This window comes from Zingiber officinale, chromosome 1B (genome assembly GCF_018446385.1).
Source record: "Zingiber officinale cultivar Zhangliang chromosome 1B, Zo_v1.1, whole genome shotgun sequence".
NCBI classification, from domain to species: domain Eukaryota; kingdom Viridiplantae; phylum Streptophyta; class Magnoliopsida; order Zingiberales; family Zingiberaceae; genus Zingiber; species Zingiber officinale.
In genome coordinates this window covers 154,628,826-154,649,735 of record NC_055986.1, presented here as the reverse complement: position 1 = coordinate 154,649,735, position 20,910 = coordinate 154,628,826, and the positions used below count along the sequence as shown (strand labels likewise).

At 43.0% G+C, this 20,910-nt stretch overlaps 1 protein-coding gene across 1 annotated transcript; it reads right to left on the bottom strand.

Moving 5' to 3' along the window:
• Positions 1-17,634: 17,634 nt before the first annotated feature.
• Positions 17,635-20,547, bottom strand: LOC121985593 (G2/mitotic-specific cyclin-2-like). Its single transcript, XM_042539156.1, has 11 exons — positions 20,188-20,547; positions 19,973-20,051; positions 19,825-19,884; positions 19,695-19,740; positions 19,459-19,584; positions 19,226-19,366; positions 18,932-19,021; positions 18,613-18,834; positions 18,428-18,526; positions 18,142-18,320; positions 17,635-18,029 (listed from the first exon to the last, which is right to left on the bottom strand). The coding sequence occupies exons 1-11, from the start codon at positions 20,240-20,242 to the stop codon at positions 17,885-17,887; spliced, it is 1,242 nt and encodes a 413-aa protein (XP_042395090.1). The 5' UTR covers positions 20,243-20,547; the 3' UTR covers positions 17,635-17,884.
• Between the last annotated feature and the right edge of the window lie 363 nt (positions 20,548-20,910).

Sequence of the window (20,910 nt, the reverse complement as noted above, 5' to 3'; positions counted from 1 at the left end):
AGTTAGCCAAACTAGCAAGTTCAATATCACCGGTCGTCATCCAGCAGCCAATTGAACAAGTAGCTTTGGTGGCTCACGTCGATCGGATGGAGGGCCTCGCGTTTTCGAGAGATTGGAGGACGACCATCATGGAGTTTCTCCGCTCGGGTGCAACACCTTCCGATCGGGATGAAGCCCAGCTATTGAGGAGGAGAGTCGGTTGGTTCACACTCGTTGGAGACCAACTCTACAAGAAGGCCTTCTCCCCCCCACTATTTAAGTGCGTGAGCTCGGAGGATGCAGAGTACATCCTCTAGGAAGTGCACCAAGGATCGTGCGGAGGACATCCGGGCGGACGATCGTTGGCTAGGAAGATCCTGCTGGCCGGATACTTCTGGCCAACCCTGCAAGCAGACGCTGCTCGGATCGTCGCGACATGCCTCTCCTGCCAGAAGTACCACAACTTCTCCCACCGACCGGCAGAGGAGATGAAAGCATCTACCGTATCTTGTCCGTTCGACCAATGGGGAATGGATATTGTGGGTCCGTTCCCTATGGCGACCGGTCAGTTGAAGTTTCTATTGGTGGCGGTCGACTACTTTTCTAAATGGGTGGAGGCCGAGCCGCTGGCGAAGATCACCGAGCAAATGGTCAAAAAGTTCATCTGGCAGCATATATCTGATAATGGGCGGCAGTTCGTTGGGAAGCAGCTCGAAGAATGGTGCAAAAGTTATGGCATTGAATAACACTTCACTTCTGTGGCGTATCCCCAAAGTAACGGCCAAGCGAAAGTAACTAACAGAGAAATACTCAGAATTCTTCGAGCCCGACTTGACCACATAGGAGGAAGTTGGGTGGACGAGCTGCCAGGCGTCTTATGGGCTATCCGCACGACCCCAAAGGAGGGAACGGGCGTTACGCCTTTCCATTTAGTGTACGGAGGCGAAGCAGTGATCCCGATTGAAGTCTGCATCGAGTCCGTCCGGATACAAAACTATGATGATGATAACACCGAGCGGAGGAACATGGAGTTGGACTTGATCAACGAAGACCGAGACAAGGCGTCCGTCCGGCTGATGGCGTACCGGCAGAGGATGAAGCAAAATTACAACCGGCGCGTGATCCCTAGAGCCTTCCAAGTCGGCGACCTAGTCTGGAAGAAAGTAAAGCCGATCGGCGACGTTGGCAAACTAGAGGCTCCTTGGGCGGGTCCCTTCAAAGTCATCGAAAAGCTCCGCTCGGGTGCTTATTATTTAGAAGATGAAGATGGACGGCAACTGGATCAACCATGGAGCGCAAATCATCTCCAGCCGTACAGAGCTGGGTGAGAGGTGCGCTGATGTAATTCATTTGGTGTATCTCTTGGTTGCCTGTGTTCTTTTAATGCAGGAAGCAAAATGATAACGCATTTGGCAATCTTCGCCGAACGACAGTGTTGAAATTAGCCTTAAAGACCGTCGAGCTCCGAGAGTCGAGCCGGCGACTATAAACCCTCCGAGCGGAAGACCGTCGAGCTCCGACGTTAAAAATCGAGAGTCGAGCCGGCGACTATAAACCCTCCGAGCGGAAGACCGTCGAGCTCCGACGTTAAAAATCGAGAGTCGAGCCGGCGACTATAAACCCCCCGGCCGGAAGACCGTCGAGCTACGACGTTAAAAATCGAGAGTCGAGCGGCGACTATAAACCCCCCGGCCGGAAGACCGTCGAGCTCCGACGTTAAAAATCGAGAGTCGAGCCGGCGACTATAAACCCCCCGGCCGGAAGACCGTCTGGCGTAAACGCGACGCGAGTCGGCGACTATAAACCCTCCGAGCGGAAGACCGTCGAGCTCCGACGTTAAAAATCGAGAGTCGAGCCGGCGACTATAAACCCTCCGAGCGGAAGACCGTCGAGCTCCGACGTTAAAAATCGAGAGTCGAGCCGGCGACTATAAACCCCCCGGCCGGAAGAAGACAATAAAGAAGGACTTTGTAAGTCAATTGGGCAGATCGGTCAAGTAACCAAAAGTACTTCGTGAATGTCCGACGGAAATCCCGTTTGCAAAATAGGATATATTCAACCGAGCGGACTAGCTATGCAAAATACTTCGTAAAAATCCCTTTCGAACACAAGAAAGGTGGGAGGAAAGGCGAATAACGAGGAGAATTAAGGGAACACGAACAACGGTAGTTGGTAATCCGAACGGCCAACATACATACTAATTAATAAATGAGAAAGCAAGCGAAAGGATAGCATTTAAGACATTAAGGTCGAGCGCCTGAATTACAAAAAAGTGATCGTTTTTAGCCGAGCGTCGAGGAGCGCCACTTGATCTGCGGCCGGGATGAGAGCGGAGTCGGGAAGAAGACCCTTGGACTTCAAATATGTTGTGGTGGCGGTCATAGCAAGGTCGAAGGCAGTGTACATCCATTCGCAGACTTTCTCTGAAAATTCAGCCGAACGGATGTAGTTTAGCCGCAGGGCTGCGACTCGGCCAGGCTCAGCGTCTTGATATTCCTTGAATGCCACTTGGGAGGCTGCGAGGGACTCCTGTAGAGTTTTCAGCTCTTCCTTATGCTTATTTGCAGCGGTCGAGCGGCCCGCCTTCTCTCCATCGAGCTGCTCCATCAACTCCTTTACTTTCTGCTCCAGGAGATAGCCGTGTTTTTCCGAGTGGTGGCTAGGCTTATTTTTTGGTCGAGCGTCTTGACTTGCCGCTCGAGCTCGGCCAAAGTGTGGGCCTGATCGGCCGTTTTCTTCTGCTCGGTCGTCAACAAGTCTTGGGCCTTCTTGAGCCCTTTCTACAGCTCAGAGTAAGAAGGGCCTTGGGAGCCGGGCGGACCGCCTGCAACCTTCAGTCTTCTCAATTCTTCGTCCACCATCGCCAGACGGTTGGAGACAGCAATCTCCTCTACCCATCTCTGCAATTAACAAATTCATTAATAGTCGATCGGAAAGATTGCATAAAAAACTTCGGAAGAAAATGCACTTACCCCGGTGGCCTACTACATGTGGCTATTAGCCAGGTTCCTCAGCGGAATCATAGCAACGCGGGCCCGAGCGTCGGCCCACATTTCGGCTAGGGGCCACTTTAAGGTGATCGTGTGCTCGAGCGCGGTTGGTCGTCTGGGCGGAAGCTGGAGACGGATCGGAGGCTGGCGCAGAGAACTGGGACAAAATTGTTGAACGCTGGACTTGGCGGGGAGCGGGCGGAAGGACGCTGACTGGAACGGCCTCAAGAGGGTCCGCCAACGCGTCCAATTGCGATGGGGTCCGATCGGACGATATCGCCTCGACCGCTGGAGCTTTGCCTTGAGAATCAGCGGTGGTTCGCTTGGAAGGATGGATCGCAGATGTAGCCGAGCGGAGTGGTGTCTCCGTGTGGCGCCGCTTTTGTCGGGGGCGCTTCCTCTTGAGCCGAGCCTTCATCCCGGACGGAAGGCTCTCGACTAGCAGTTGTGCCAGCCGCTGGCTCCGGGAGAGAAGCCTGAGCGGCCGACTCCCCATCATTTGTCTCACTCTCTCCTTCATTTGAGCCGACCGGCTAGATGCCAAGTGTCTCCATCTCTCTGGCAGCCGCGGCCTCAAGTGACGCCGCCTTCCTCTTCAGAATGTCGGCCATCACGGATTCCATGGCGATGTTCACTGCAGAGAAAAAAAGGAGAAAATCAGTTAGCAATCAAAACAAATATACGAGTAAAATTCTTACCGAAGCCGCTCGGGAGGGGGGTCCTGATCGGACTCAGGCCGAATATGTACATCACCCCTTCTGGTAAGAACTTGTTGATGTCGACCCTCAGACCGACTAGCATGTTGGCAGCATGAAGATAGTGGGAGATTGGCGGTCCGATCTACCATTGGGTTCGGAAGGGGGCCCGCTCGGGAAGGCGAATATAAAAGTAGAATTCTTTCCAATGCTTTTTGGAAGAAGGTAGTTTATTGAAGAAAACCAAACCGGGCCGAGCCTGGAACATGATGTGCCCGGCTCAGACTGTTTAGGGTAGTAGAAATAGTAGAAAACCTCCGGTCGGAGGGGAATGTTATGGATTTTGAATAGGACGACGACGCCGCATAGAAGGCGAAAAGTGTTGGGAACTAGGCTTCCGAGCTGAACGCCGAAAAAATTGCAAACGTCAATGATAAAGGGATGAATTGGAAGTCGCAGACCGGCAGTAAACTGGTCGCGGAAAACACAAAAGGCTCCGCGCGGCGGTTTGTGTTGCCGAGCGGAGGGTGTGGGTAAGATGATTTCGAAGTCGGAGGGGATGTCAAAAGTGTCTATCAAAATATCGGCGTCGCGCCGATCGAAGCGCGACTCCATGGTTGTATACCATGGGCCAAGGGCTTGGTCTTGTGGCTGAGAGGAACTAGCCATTGGCCGAACGGACGAGACCAAAAAAGGTGAAGAAAGGAGGAGGATATAGGAAAAAGGATGGCAAATGGAACAGCGCCTCGAGGAACAAAGCTCGGAGAAGAAATACGAAGAAAACACAAGAACTAAAGAGAGAAAGTAGGAGAGCCTTACAACGAAGAGGAGGATCGAGGGAAGTGCACCAGAGATCGCCGAAAACATAAGAGCAAGATCGCCGGAAATCTGGAACGCGAGAAGCAGCGATAGGCACGCGACAGCAGAAGTGAGGCGAAGGAAAGAGGAGAAGTCTTTATAGGGTGGAACCCGAGCGGCCTCCACCGTCGGATCCAGGTCGCGAAAATCGGAGTACGCATCGCGCCGTCCATTTCGAACCGCCTCGATCTCGTCACCCGCGGCGCCGCTGCCGTACGATGACGATAGCATCCCACGTGGCATTCAGCCACTGGAACGCATTTAATGAGCGTGTGATCGACCTTAATGATGGAGATTGGCGAAACTTTCGAAAAGATACTGAGGAGGGTTGGCGTTGACTGGCGTTTTAGCTGCCCCCGTGGGAGCCGAGCCGAGGACAGTTGCTTATGGACGCCGCTCGGCAAAACTGATGGTCTAGTCAGTCGGACTAATCGCCTCCTTCGACTAGACTTGAAGGGGAGGCAAGTGATCCGGCGGTAACAACGGGGGACCCCCTTTGAGGGAAGTCAACGCCACGTGGAGGTCAAAGGTCAAACGGCCGACCGGAGAAGGGGATGTCGACCGGACGATCGGGATTCTAGCGGAATCAAAGACGACCCGGCGAGGACTCAGGGTTCCGACGCTCATGGGAACAGGGTCGCCTGACCGAGCGGGCAACCCGCTCGACCGAAGCGTGAAACATCCAGACTGTGGGTGCCATTTACAATCACCCGGTCGGACCTATACTTAGGCCCGGTCGGACGATTGTAGATGGCCGAGCACTTGGACGCTTGGCGTCAGGGAAAAGAAGACAAGGGCAAGGGGACATTAGGGAACATCATTTTCTGACAGCAGGTATGTTCGACAACCAGGCCATACATAGAATCGTACGGTGGAAGGATCTGCTGTCCCATCAAAGAGGTGATCAAACTGTAGTAGTATGGTGTCAGGCATGTTCTTCTAACAAACCCATGCTAAGGTATGGTGCCAAGACACGTGTACACCTCGGTAGGTGTGCGCAAGCCTCCCCACAGCTCTATATAAGAGCCTTCATACTTCGCCGGAGGTACGCGATCCTTCATTTTCGAAGCCACTTCCTTCGTTTCCTCTTGCCTGACTTGAGCGTCGGAGGGTCGTCGCCGGGAACGCCTTCCCGGCCCGACTTCTTTGCATGTTCGTCGGAGCTCCATACGGTCAGTCAAAGAGCCACATCATCGGTCTGGAGAGCGCCACATGCCCAGTGTCCATAGATTCAACGTTCGGACAAGATCAGCTGCTAAAAACCAAATCAAGAAGAAAGGAAAGAAATATGGACAAAAACCTAAGAGCAAGTTGACTTGCTTCAACTATGGCAAGAAGGTTCATTTTGCTTGGGATTATACTGAGCCTAAAAAGGTAGATCCATCTTTAACTTCTTTCCATGAGCATTATGTTGCAAGTACAGTGTTATTAGCTAATTTTTATCCTTTGTGGATTATAAATTTGGAAGAAACGAATCACGTAGCACGTGATCGAGCTACATATGTGGAGTACCGTCGGGTACTAGCTGGTAACAAATGGATATATGCGGGAAACAATGCAAGAATTAAAGTCAAAGGAATTGACACTTACAAGCTCAACCTACGTAGTGGGCGTACCTTGTTTCTACATGATATCCTGTATGCTCCTGAGATTCGATGAAATCTGATTTTCATCATTTGTCTTCTTGATTTAGGTTATTATATAGATATTTATAGTCGTTGTGTGGAACTTTAAATTAACTCTGTGTTAATTGGGCATAGTTATGTAACAAATGGTTTTATGGTTTTTGATATAGAACCAAATAATAATGATGATTGTTTTTCAAACATTGCTTTTTCTAGTAATGCTAATATTAATGATGAAATTTGGCATGCTAGACTAGGACATATAGGACAAGGACAAATGAATAGATTAGCTAAGGAGGGCATTTTAGGCACTCAAGCTAAGATTATCTTGTCTATATGTGAGCATTGTCTTGCTGGAAAGGTAACTACGAAACCATTTGGTAAGGTTATTAGGCTGAGCCACCATTACAATTAATTCATTTGAATATTTGTGGTCCAATGAATGTGAAGGCTAGAAATGAGAGTTCTTATTTCATTACATTTATTGATGACTTCACTCATTTTGGTCATGTGTATTTGATTTCACATAAAAATAAAGCATTAGATTGCTTCATTCGTTACTTGAACGAAGTTGAGAATCAATTGGAACGTAAGGTTAAAACCTTGTGCACTGACCGTGGAGATGAATATTTGTCTGATCAGTTCAAGACAATGTGTAATGAGAAAGGGATTATTAGATAGCTAACTATCCTTGGAACTCCACAGCAAAATGGGGTTGCTGAAAGAAGAAATAGGACTTTTCTTGAAATAGTTAAGTCTATGATGGCGCAGGCTAATTTGCCAATCTTCTATTGGGGAGATGCATTATTAATTGTGACATATATACTTAACAAAGTGCCATCAAAGTCAGTTCTATCTATCCCACATGAACGTTGGACAGGCAGAAAGTCAGATTTGAGTAATCTGAAACCTTGGGGGTCAACTGCCTACGTTCATGATAAGACTCATGAACATGGAAAATTATGATCCAGAGGTAGGAAGTGTATCTTTATAAAGTATTTTGAGACTTCTAAAGGTTATATTTTTATTGGTGAGCGATAAGATGGAATCATATTTGAAATAGAGTCAAGATATGCTACTTTTCTTGAAACTGAGTTCCCAATATGAGGTGAAATTGATAAAATAATTCCTCTATATGAGATAGAGGAGGAGGATAATGTTCCTTTATCAACAAATTAGGAGATGCCTGAATCTAGTCAACCTAGTGGGAGTAATTTGCCACTGAATGAGTCAATTTCTCAATAGTCTAACCTACGAAGAAGTAGTCGTCAGATTATTCCTCGGAGAATGTTTGATATTAAAAATGAGGCATTGATGATGTTAGGATCCTTCGTACGGAGGCTAGAGAGGGGGGTGTGAATAGCCGACACCAAATCGTCGCGTTTCTACAAACTAGGTTAGCGCAGCGGAAAATAACACGTAGAAACGAAGGAAAAGAAGACAAACCTCAAACAAACCGATGTAACGAGGTTCGGAGATTAGGGCTCCTACTCCTCGGCGTGTCCGTAAGGTGGACGAGTCCAGTCAATCCTTCGGTGGATGAGTCCCCGGAGAACCGGCTAATACAATATACTCCTTCTGGGTGGAGAAACCTCGCCACAATGTTTCTTGCACAAACAAGATAGGAGTACAACAGATACAAGAAAGCAAAAGACAATATGAAACACTTGCTTGCCTTTCTTGTTGACTGGAGTGATGAAGCAGCAGCTTCACACTAGCAGCAGTTGACGAGAAACCAGTCGAGAAGCTCACGCGAAGCTTCAGCTGCGAGGAGCTCAAGCTCGATAGCAGGTAAGAGCGTAAGCTCAGAGCACAAGAACGAAGTTCTAAGGAGGCGATGGCAACGAAACCCTATAGCGTCTTTTATACTGCGAAGAAAAACACGAAGGAATGCTGGCGCGGCTAGTTCTGATCGGTCCACGCCGATCAGGTGTCGATCGGTCCAACGATCAGCGCCTTCTCCGAACTCCGCTAGCTCGATCGATCCCGATCGATCAGATCTCGCCGATCGAGGGCTTATTGATCTGCCTCGCACTCCTCAAGATCGTTACTCGATCGGTCGGGCCGATCAGATATCGCCGATCGGTCCCCGTCGACCGCAGCTCGAATCGATCTCGCCTTGTTATCCGATCGGTCACCGGCCGATCAAATACAGCGTATCAGATCGATGCGGTGACCGATCCGAGCTTGGTTTTACCCAAACCAAGTCCCAAGTCTCCCAAACCAACATCCGTCAACCTTGACTGTTGGTACATCATGCTTAGCATTCGGTCACTCCTTGACTTGCTAGACTCCCTACCAAGTGTCCGTCAATCCCTTTGACCCACTTGGATTTTCCTCTTTGTGTCAAGTATCCGGTCACTCCCTTGACCTACTTGACCTTCTCAACACCGGATGTCCGATCACCCTTGATCCATCTGGATTTTCCTTGCCCGGCTTCACTCACTGGGACTTTCAAACCGCCTAGCTTCACTCACTAGGTCTTTCCGGCTTCACTCACGTGACTTTCTCCAACTGTCTTCACTTACAGACTTTCTCGCCAAACTCCTGTTTGACTTTCCCCAAGTCTCCATACTTAGACTTTCCACGTGCCAAGCTACCTGCTTGGACTTTTCCCCGTGCCAAGTCTCCGTACTTGGACTTTTCCAGTGCCAAGTCTCCATACTTGGACTTTTCGCGTGCCAAGCTCCCTGCTTGGACTTTTTCCCGTGCCAAGTCTCCGTACTTGGACTTTTCCAGTGCCAAGTCTCCATACTTGGACTTTTCGCGTGCCAAGCTCCCTGCTTGGACTTTTCCCGAATCAGGTCAACCAGGTCAACCTTGACCTAAGGTTGCACCTACAATCTCCCAAACACCTATTTTTGTCAAACATCAAGAATACAACTCTCTTCTCGTCAAACATCAAAACACAACTCGAGTCAGGTCAACTCGAGTCAGGTCAACCAAGTCAACCTTGACCTAAGGTTGCACCAACAGATGATTCTCCCAGTTGACGATGAGGAACCTCGAACAGTTAAGGAAGTTTTGAGATGCTCAGTTAGAAAAGAATGAAAAGTTGCAATGGATGAAGAAATGAAGTCAATGAGAAAGAATCAAGTTTAGGATTTAGTCGATCTTTCTCTGGGTCGAAGGGCTATTGAGAATAAGTGAATTTTTAAAATAAAGAGGAATGCAGATGGATCGATTAATCTATACAAAGCTCAATTAGTTGTAAAAGGATATACCCAAATGGAGGGTATTAATTTTGAAGAGGCATTCTCTCCAATTGTAAAGTTTATGTCAATATATGTCATCCTAGTTATAGTAGCACAATTTGACATGAAATTACATCAGATGGATGTAAAAATGGCTTTCCTTAATGGTAATCTTAATGAAGAAATCTATATGGTACAACCAGAAGGTTATGTTGCTGAAGGTCAAGAGAATAGAGTATGTAGACTTAAGAAGTCTATATATGGGCTAAAGCAAGTGTCAAGACAATAGAACATAAGATTTAATGAAGTCATTTTGATAAGGGATCGGTGGCCGGCTTGAAGGGGGGTTGGATAGACGGCGGCCCCAAATCGTTCGCTTCCTACGTTGTTAGCTTATGCAGCGGAATAATACAAAAATAAACAAGCTAAACAAAATACAAGACAAGAAATTCAAACCAATCTACACGATCATTTAACGTGGTTCGGAGATTGCTTGCTCCTACTCCACGGCGTGTCCTTGAAGTGGATGATCCATATCCGTCGGTGGATTAGCCCCCGGCAAACTCTGGCTATCTCAAGTTGCTCCTTGTGGGTGGAGAAACCTCACCACAATACTCACAAACACTTGAGAACAAGTAGACTACTAATTAGGGTTTACCACCACTAATTTCGTCAGAGATAACCAAGCTTCCAAGCCTTGGTTATATAGGCCGCGGGTTGAAAACTCCGCCTACCAGTCGACTGGCAAAACATGCAGTTGACTGCCCTTTGTAGAAATTCGACCGTTACATCCCAACAGCTCGATACCAGTCGACTGCTAAAACTAGCAGTCGACTGCTCCACACTGACCGAATGAACAGAAGCATTCTGTTCGCTCCCAGTCGACTGCTAAAACATGCAGTTGACTGCTCCAGTAACGCTATAGTACTGCTGCAGTAACGCTACAGTAAAATCCTAAAACTAGGATTTTACTCTGAGTACAATCTCTCGTGCACTCATACCCTCACCCTTATGACTCACTTGACGCTTCTTTGCAGCCTTGACCTCTTGCCTTCAAACCTACTTCCTTTGGCTCTCATCCCTCGGATGCATTCAAGCTCGCGGCTCGTCCCCAATACCATCCTTCGCGTATGCCTCGAAGTCGCTTCCCTCGGCCCTTATCCTCGCTGCTTTGTCCACGGTCCCTCGAATGCTCCATCCTTCACCAGATCTGAAGCCATCAACCTGAGTCACATGTGTATCCTGCAAACCTGCACAACTCAAATACACATATTAAATACAAGGGTGAACCTAACTTGAACCCTTTGCCCAAACACCAAAACGCATGGTCTCACGGACCATTGGGATTGCTCCAACAATCTTCCCCTTTTTGATGTTTGACAATATGTTTAAGTTAGGGAAAACAAATAGCAAATAAACATGCTAAACAACAAATGGACTTACGTGGCCAAGGCTACACACTTGGACTTACACCGCCGAATGGACTTACGTTGCCAAGGCTATACACTTGGACTTACACTGTCGAATGAAAAATGCACCATGCATTGGAACCTATGCCAAGGCTCCCCCTACACCTAGGCTCCCCATTGAGCTAGGAATTTTATCACAGGGCTATTTAAGAATCTATCCCAAGGCTCTCCCTACGCAAAGGCACTAAGGTTTTCCCAACTAAACCTTACTTCTCCCCCTTTGCCTAACATCCAAAAAGCTTTCGAACAATATCCCAATTATTGAAAACTTATCATACAACTGACCTTAAACTCATGTAGTTATCCCCTCATGGATCCCATACATCTATACGAGCTGACCCGATCAAAATCCAATGCTGAAAACACTTTCAGACTGGTATCAGTCGATTGCAAGAAGTACCAATCGACTGCCCCCATGAAAACGAGCTTACAGAGACATTCTGTGCTCAAAAATACTGTTACCAGTCGATTGATAACTGTAGCAGTCGACTGGTACACTATTCATGCAAAAATCAACCTTTCTGAGCCAACTTCATAAATGCACTAGAAATTCCACAGACCTCCAAAAATTCTCAAATTTTGTGGAGATGTCTATTTTATCAATGTCTACTTGGAAAAAAATATATATATAAATATATTTATCATAAATCCCAAGATTGACATAAAATACAAAACTAGCTAACAAGTTCAATTGAACCTTGACCTAAAGTCCTAGTTTTAACTTCCTCTTGATGTATTTGCTCATACTAACCCACAATGCATCCCTAGTATTGGTTTATATGACATCTATACATCCAAAACCAATTATCATGCTATATGACCCCAATGTCATATTTCTAAGCATGAAACATAAACCAATTGTGTCAAATCCCTAGGTTTGAGACTCAAGTCCGTCTCCAAACCACTTGGCACATTCCATGGCTCGTCTAAACTCCCAAGTAAAGCCCACCTAAGATCCATTATCCATGAGTCCCAACTTGACTCTTTGAGCTCCCCCTAGAACTCTTAACCTTAGCCACCTCCCTAGGTGACTCATCCACAATAACAAATTATTACCTCTGTTTCCAAGGATCATATATGAGCTTAAATGGTTACACAGATGCAGATTAGGTAGGGGACCTTGATGACAGAAAATTCACATCTACCTATACCTTCTTGCTAAATGGCGGCGTCATCTCATGGAATAGTAAGAAGCAGGCTTGTGTAGCCTTATCGATAATGGAAGCTGAGTATGTGGCTTGTGCAGTGGTTGTGCAAGAGGTTGTCTGGCTAAGAAGGTTTCTGAAGCATCTGAAGATTGCTGAGAACAGGGAGAGTCCTATTACAGTGTATTGTGATAGTTAAGATGCAATAGCTTTTTCCAAGGATCCCAAATATCACAGCAAAGGCAAGCATATAAAAATTAAGTATAATTTTGTAAGGGATATTGTTGACAAGAAAAAGATAATTCTTGAGTGTCATCCCTACACGAAATATGTTTGCTGATCCTTTTACTAAGCCATTGACTAGAGTCATTTCATAGACATGTGAAGTCTTTGGGACTTCAAAGAATGTAACTTATTGTAAAGACATTTTGATAAATGAAAAATGTCATGATCTATTTAGTGTATATGTCTTTATTATATTCGAATAAAAGTATTGATAAGTATATTGGCAGATTAAGATTGGTCCACTCACATGGACAATCATCTCTATTTGTTAAGTAAAAATAGAGGTAAGACCGTTGCTTATGGGATAGCTTATATAGCTGTGAATAGAGACATACCCGTAAGTTAAGGTCACCTTGATAATTGTGTCAAAATGAGATCATTTATGTAATGATCAAAGTAAATGTACCCACCATGTACTGAATCTGCTTAAGGCCAGATTGAAATTCATATGTTGAATTTAGGATTAGACATTAGGTATGTCTAGATCAAAATCTGTATGATGTTAAATTTTGAGAAAAACATGCGCTCTTTTTAGTAAAGAGAATAATATCATAGCATTTGATTCATACCATATGTGCTATGGCGACAAGAAGGGTAGTAGGAGAATGGATTCTGCTTCTCTACTATGTGAGACCCTTAAGATTATAAGTTAATCTCAATTTTACCCTAAGTAACTATTTAGTTGTCTACTTGAAATTCTGATCAATGTCTACTACTTTAGCATGTTTCCTATTGGCTATAGTTGATTCGGTCTATGAATCACAACTAGGAAAGCTACTGATTAGAATGAATAGATTCTAGCTAAAAAGGAAGATTAAGATTGATCTGCATCTGTGACATTTATTCACTAGTACCAATTGCATTTTTAGTTAAGTATATAAAATATAATTGTGAATAATATATTTGATTGGAGATGTTGATCATGCTCTTGATATAATAGTCAATATGAGGGATTAGAGATGTTCATATTGATGTAAATAATTTAATTTGGGGTAAAGGTAAATTTTGATGTCTCTGATTCGTTCTATGGAGCAGCTAAGTAAGGTGTGATAATCTTCTTAACAATTGAATGCTTAGTGTGTTTGTTGTCGCACGAACCATTTTCCCTAATGTATGGAATGAATGTTCTTATATGGTCTTTGTGACTAATCAATTTATGCTCTGGTCTTCGTGACTTGATCATTATAAAGTCTATGTGACTTATTTGGTCTTTTGACTAATTAATTTTACTCTAGTCTTCGTGTCTTGATTGTCAAATAGTCTATATGACTTAATCAGTCTTTGTGACAGATTAATATTTGCCTTTGGCATTGTGACATGATCACCTTGTAGTATATGTGACTAGCATAGTCTATGTGACCAGATAATCTTTTTGAATTGACTTGGATGAGTGAGAGATGTTGGACATTGCATCAGTTGCAACATTAGGAAGATGAAGGGGTGCCCATTCACCTTCATCTTCCTCCATTGAATGCCATCAAAGCATCAATTTGTAATCAATGCTTGCTTCCTATTTATACTGTCATGCAAGAGCAATCGGTGAAAAGGGTGAGTGCGACGGTGATCAGTGCGACGGTGGGCAAAAGAGAACATCTTGTGGTCGAGATTTAGTTCATGAAAAATCTGAGGAGGTTCTAAACAGCGATCTTCTTGGCGACAGTAGCAGCGTCTTCGCCGGCATCTTCTTCGATTTCTTCTCGGGAGATCACTCTAAGTGTTTACAGTTTCATTTTTTGTTTGTTTCATGCTATTAGAGGTTACAAGCCTCTCTAATGTTTTATTCTTCTAGTTCTGAATGTTTTCTTTTAAAAAATCTATGCATTGTAAATAAAATGATTTCCTAATGTAAATAAATAAAAAAAGAAACCATGAGTCAAGCATAAACTAGATTAATTAAGAATACGACCCTTTTGACTCGGTTGGAGTTACGATTATATATAATTTTAAGTTCTACAAGTTTACTTCAGGATTCAACCTGAGAAAACTAGGTCTAAGGGGTGAGAAATCTATTTTGGCAGAATCATTTAAATCTAGTAGATCTGGACAGTTTTGGAGAAGATATAAAAGAATCAAAGAAACCCTTCTTTGGATTATCTCCAATCAAGGGGCTCCATCCCCTTCCTAGCTTGGGAGAAGGTTTCCCCCTCTTGGGGAAACCCTAGAGCAACCGTATTCATCCATCTTGATGATCCGTTTACCTCGGGAACAACGATTTCATCCAAAGAGACTAGCAACACATTGATAGATATTCTCTCCTCTTTATTTCATGTATTGAATTGTAGATTGATATATTCTTTGTCTTTTAGTTGTATTTCCTTCTCAAATTTTTATCTGGTTTAAATTATTTCAACTATTTTTTGATATGACGAAGGGGGAGAGAAAAGTGAAAGTTAAGTAATTAAAGAAAAGTGAAACTTAAGTTATTAAGGAGGAGTTATAACTTAAGTGATTAAGGGGGATCTATAACAAGCTCTTCTAAATATTGCATCCTTTTATGATATTGCATCTTTTTAACTTGTGCACATTTATGTTCTACAAATTGCCTTTCTTTTTATAATCGAGTTATGTTTTACTTAACTTTAAATTTTGTTGTCATAATAAAAAATGGGGAGATTGTTGGTGCGGGAAGCATCAGACGATCGAATCTGAGTTTTGATAATGGAAAATGGTTCAAAGTTAACGTTATTAGTGGTCTAACGAGTTTGAATGAGATTGCAGGAGAGTCCTAAGTGTTCTTAGGCAAAAGTCCTAGTTGCGATTAGGTAGGTGGAAATCCCTAGGGGGCGGTAACCCTAGGCGAAAAATCTTGGTGTGTCGAGAGCTTCGGGCAAAATCCTACAGTCGGGGACTCTAGGTTGAAATCCTAGTGTCGCGAACCGGGTGGAAGTCTGGACAGGTCATGGAGCGGACGTCCAGCATGAAGACCGGAAGCTTCGGACGCTAAGCAAAAGTTCAGTTGGTCTAGAGGATCAATCTGGCAACAAGTAAATTCTCTTGAGAGGAGTAGGTGAGGACGTGTTCCCCGGTGAGGGAACAGTAGGCGTCAGTTCGACCTAGGATTTTCGAAAAACTCAAAATCAGAACCGAACAGTCTGAAGACTGTCAAATGCTTTATTTTTCATGTCTATATTATGCTAACTTTGTTTTGCAGGGTATGGTTAGTTTTTTGGACTAACGTATTTTGCAGAAAGCAAATTGAGCATGTTTAGCTCGGATGAATAGTGTCCGAAGCGCCTCCGAGGCTGTTGGAGGCGCCTCGGGCGCCTTGGCTGCAGCTGAGCAGGAAGCAGGGTAGAAGGAGCCTTCTAAGTGTGCTGAAGGCGCCTTGGACAACTGAAGGAAGGCGCCCTCCATGAAGCTTGGAGGCGCCTTCAGGTGGATAATTAGTGACCGCAGCGGAGCTTATCAACGATCAAGATTTGGGGGATAAGAGTTCGCCGAAGGCACCTTCCAAGGAGCTTGAAGGCACCTTCAATGGCCCTATATAAGCAGGTCACGAATTGATGCATTACACACTTTTCTTTGCGATCTTTCTACTGTGCATTGCTCTATAAGACGAACATGCGACTCAGTGACGCGAGATCCGATGATCAAACTCCGGATACCTAGTGACGCGTCTCCGATGACCAAAAGCATGACCTTCCAAATTTGAAAAGTTGTCAGTATCTTTTACTGTTGCACTTAAAATATAAATCATTGTACTTCAGTTTTATACTTGTAATTTCCGAACTGATAGTGGATTGCCCAACGAAAGCACTCACATGCTCCAAACCAAGTAACCAAAAGTGTTAGCGATTACTTTTAGTTTACTTCTATATTCCGCTACGTATTTACGAAACAAACGAATTAGCCACGAGCACTATTCATCCCCCCCTCCTCTAACGCTTTTTGATTCTACAATAACTAGAGATCGAACTATGAGTGAGTACCAATCTGAATGTGTTACTGTGGCACTGTCGCCCCGAGGACAAAAGGAAATTCAAATTAAGGGGACTTCCAAACGTAAGGAATAAATTAATTAACAATTTTGAAACTCAATTTTAAATTACAAAATACATCTTTTCATGAAATCAAGAAATCTATAATTAGGGATTTAAGTAAGAAAATCAAGATTTTAGATCAAAATGACATGAAAAAACCCTTGAAAAAAATTCACAAATGTTAAAAACTGACTTGATTTTTGAAAGTCTAGATCACGACAAAATTAGTTTGGGTTACAAACCAATGTATAAGGCAAACATACCACCCTACCATAGGATTCATTTAAATATAATACAAAATCACATAAAGTATTTAGAACTAGATATGTTAGCTAGGTAAATATTTAATATATTAAAATCATTGGGAATGAATGGTATGATAATTAGAGAGGGATGAATAGCAATTGTTCTTGCAATATAAATTTATACTACTCTAGCTAATGTCTTAACAAGGTCACATAGAGAATTAGTGTAATAAAGACCTAACAAATTGCATATCATAATCATTAACAAATTATTTATATACCATGATCTATGACTCGTAAATGAGTTACTCGTAAAAGTCTACTATCTTTCTCCTTCATGGATAACCTTTGGAGGTGAAGAAAAATTTTATATCATGAGGAAGGTTAAATGATTACAAGAGAAAGATTAATGTGATTCTACAATTAGTATTTTGCTAACCATTAAACATCCACCTAAACTCTTATTGTAGCATTAGTTGTCTAACCATAGATTAGTAGACTACCGAGTCTTAATAATTGAGTCTCACCTAAATTTAGATCCACTCTCTCCTAAAGATGCATGCCTCTTAACTCTCACAGCTCGCATATCATAGCTTACATTTCACATCTTGATTTTGCCACCAAGGTTATCTTCCATCAGATTAGTTGTCTCTCAAATGCAGGCTCACTCCATATTACAACCTTCATGTTTCACTTACACAATTCAACTTTTTCAGTTATTGTTGATGTTGCACCTTGATGCTCCTTAGCTTATGGTCTCTTAGATATCTTATACTATCCTTATCTAATATTTAATGGACTCGAGCCATTGAGACGACCAACTTGGCCATGTCAAGTCATGCTTCATGAGCTATTCAAAACCATCTCAATTTATAGTTATTGTCATAATTGTTACAAACAATGTTGAAACAATTTTTATGCTATTTAAGTAATTTTGACCAAATTAATAAAGAATATTTTAATATAATAATACTTCATATGCAGTAATTTTAATCAAATTAGAGCTTACATTTTGACCAAATCAATAAAGAATAGTGTTATTAATGCTTCATATACAGTAATTTTAATCACAGCTCACATATATATCAGAGCTTGCATTTCACATCTTCATTTAGCCACCAAGGTTATACACCTTTTTTATTTTTACCTAAAAAAATTTGACATTTGTCTTTTTCTTATATATTTCTAGTCCATCAATTTCATTAAAGCAAGTCAAATGAAAGTTACAACACTCAAGTTACACCAACTTATTTTGAATCTTATCAAAAGATTCCGAGTTTAACTTAATAACGAATCTACAATTATTCTTCAGGCAACTTCAATTGCATCATGTTCTGCAACTTCTGTTGCGACCCACACTCACTCATGTCACCAACTTATGTCATGTTTGGATCTCCTTTCAAGAAATTCCAATTTGCTCTAAAGATCAGCGTTCAATAAAAAATGAGCAGGTTCTGATTTTGCTGTGCATCCATATTTGAAGGAACTGTATTTCCTGTGGACTCCAGTCAGCTTCCCAGTTCTTGCATTCTGGTGGAAGTCGACCATGAACCTAGAACACTCACTAGCATGCAAAACAAGCATGTGTTAGAGTTAGAATCATCTGGGGGTCGGAATGAGGAATTCTTAGCGTTATTTCTATAAAATCATGAATTGAAGATGAACTGAACACTCACAGCAGTTGGTCCTCTGAATAGGTAGTGTGCATCTCACTAGTTCTATTCCAGCATTTGCATCTTTGGAGAGTACACTGCGCAGTGTATATTGCGGCAGCAGCCAGCAAGGATGGTTGGAACTTGAGCATTTTGCACTCAACGAGGCAAAGCTCTATGATGAAAAATGAAAGCAGCTCAAGCTGGTTTTGGAAAACATGCGAAGTGATGGTGCCATGAGAACAACCGCTGTCATTTGCAAATACAGTACAAGTTGTTGATGTTACCCAACGGGAAGAAGTGTTGTTACCTTCTTGTCAGACTCAGCTACCTTTAGAAATCTTCTCATAAAAACGTAAGGTGTTGGCACAGACATGTTGAATTGCAAGGTGTTCAGGATCAGTACTTCCTGTTCACAAAGATAAAGCTGCATTTAGATAACACGAGACAAAATGGGCCTTACGCAGAGAAAATGCAATTAGAAGTTGCAATTACCATTTCTAGGATTTCTTCCCTAGTGTAAGCTCGATCAGAGATGAGCACTAAATCCTGTACCACAGGAACAGAGACTTCCTCGTATTTGCAAGCAAGAAGCATGGCTGTAACACCAACCAGCTGCAGTTTCTTTCTGACAATAGTCTGCCTCGCCAAGAATCTGTCTATAATATTCACAGTCAGAAAAAGTGTCTCGTCCATCAGCTCAAATTTGTAATGAACCTGTAGAGAAAGATCGAAAGATAAATAAGGTTAGCAAAAACAATTAGAAACTGGACTAAATGGCCATAGAAAAGTATATCTAGTGAATCGTTGATACCTCTACTAGCCAGTCAACCAAAATGGCTCTCATTTTTTCATTGATGTCAAACTGTTGAGACATGTAATCTGGACTTACACAACTTGTAACCTGAACAGTAGTTAAACGAAAGCATGTAAATAAAGAGTATGCCAAATGTTCCTAAAATTTAAAAGTAATTTTGCAGGCACTAAACTTTTCTGAGGCCAGTTTAATATATAATGCCAAATCTTTGGAACGCAGCTATGTATTCATACAAAATCTGAAAACAAGCAGGATGGGGAAGGAGTTGTATGATTGTGGATAGAACATTACCTCAGTTTTTCTGTAAAAGTTGTATATATCTTCTACATACTCAACGACTGCAAGTGGATTATTTGAATCACAGCTATCAATATCTGGAAAAGAATCTAGGATGCGATCTTCCATTTCCACATCCTTGAGGCCAGATTGATCCTATATAAAAGGTTCGTTCAGTAATAGTACGACACATCTGCTCAAAGCAAAATATAAAAGAAGAAAACAATGAAGATAAATTCAGAACAAACCATTTCTTCCATCTCATCAACCATGGTGCCATCCTCTTCTATGTCAGTACAAATATTCAAACAATTTGAACTGGTTAGTAATGATTCAGGTTTTTTCTCCGGGTTCTCTTTCCCAATTCGCTCATTCTGTTGTTAATTAGATTCACTTATGAAATTGAGCTCTTCATTGAGAAAAAATAGGCTTTTGATATTGCAAAAAGCTTTAGAGGTTGATTGGTAATTCTATGCGAATTTACCTGCGGAGAAGTTTGTTGTTTAGTTGCCAATGTCGCTGCAAATTTCCTGACAACAATCCATCCAATTTAAACTACATAATATACCAAAAAAAAAAAAACTTGTGGAAGCTAAACAATGATTCAAATCAACCTTGTCACTGGCCGTCGAGCTATATATGTTGTATTATGTTCATGCAAACCACTCTTGCTGCTAAAGGAAAAGGGAGGAATACCAATAAAATTGCTAGGAGTAGACAATTTAAGAAAAGAAATTTGTTTCCCTTTTTATTCGTACATACTTCTTTCTGATCGCACAAGCATATGGTGGTTCGCCCACGAGATTCCTTATATCCCGGAGTGCTCTTCGATTGCCCACATCTACAAAGTCAAAAAAGAAAAGAAATTTAGTCTCCTTCAGCTAAGCAACTAAAATTCCAAATCAAGATACAGCAGGCCCATAGAAACAAAATTGCTTGAAGAATTTTCCTCGTAAGTAACAGAGGAGCGGAAGAACCTTGCACATCTGCAGGTTTCGCCACGCCACGCCTGATCTCACCAGCTCCTTCCATCTCCGGTTGAAATCCGTAAAAGACAACAAAGATCTGATCTTTAGGGCCGATCTGGAAGCCTCAAAGATTGATCGAGCTACCGGAAACCACGGCAAAGCTGGGGGATCGATTGGCGAAGAAGATAAAACAAGACCTCGAGCAACAAGTGGAGGACGCGATCTCCCGCAGTTGGAAGAAGTCCTCAGCTGGCTGTGAACCCAACGACTTGGTAGGTGAGCGAGGGCATGAACGGAGTCTCCACTGCTTCAACACTCTTTTTCTGTGTGTGTGTCAAAGTGGCGAGGGCAGATAAAGAGGGGCGAAAGGGGAAAAAGTAGAAGGGAGAAAGAAACGGGAGGGTGAGCGGATGCTTTGCTTGCCTGCCATACTGCCATGGCGGATGGAGCCAACGGCTAGTCGATCCTGGCCGCTGATCTCCTTTGGACGACGTAGACCGTTGTCAAGGACCAACGGATACCTTGGTTTTCAAATTTTCAGTAAAGGAAAGGGTCAGAGTAATGTGTCCTCTAGAGCTAGATCTAGGGATTATTAAGTCCTTCATCTGATACTCTTTCCCATTTTTTTATTTCTTTTATCGTATCTATTGTTGCAATACCATAATTTACATTTACATAAAATTTAATTTAATTTAATTTCACAAAATAGTCACCTACTATCCATAGAATTTA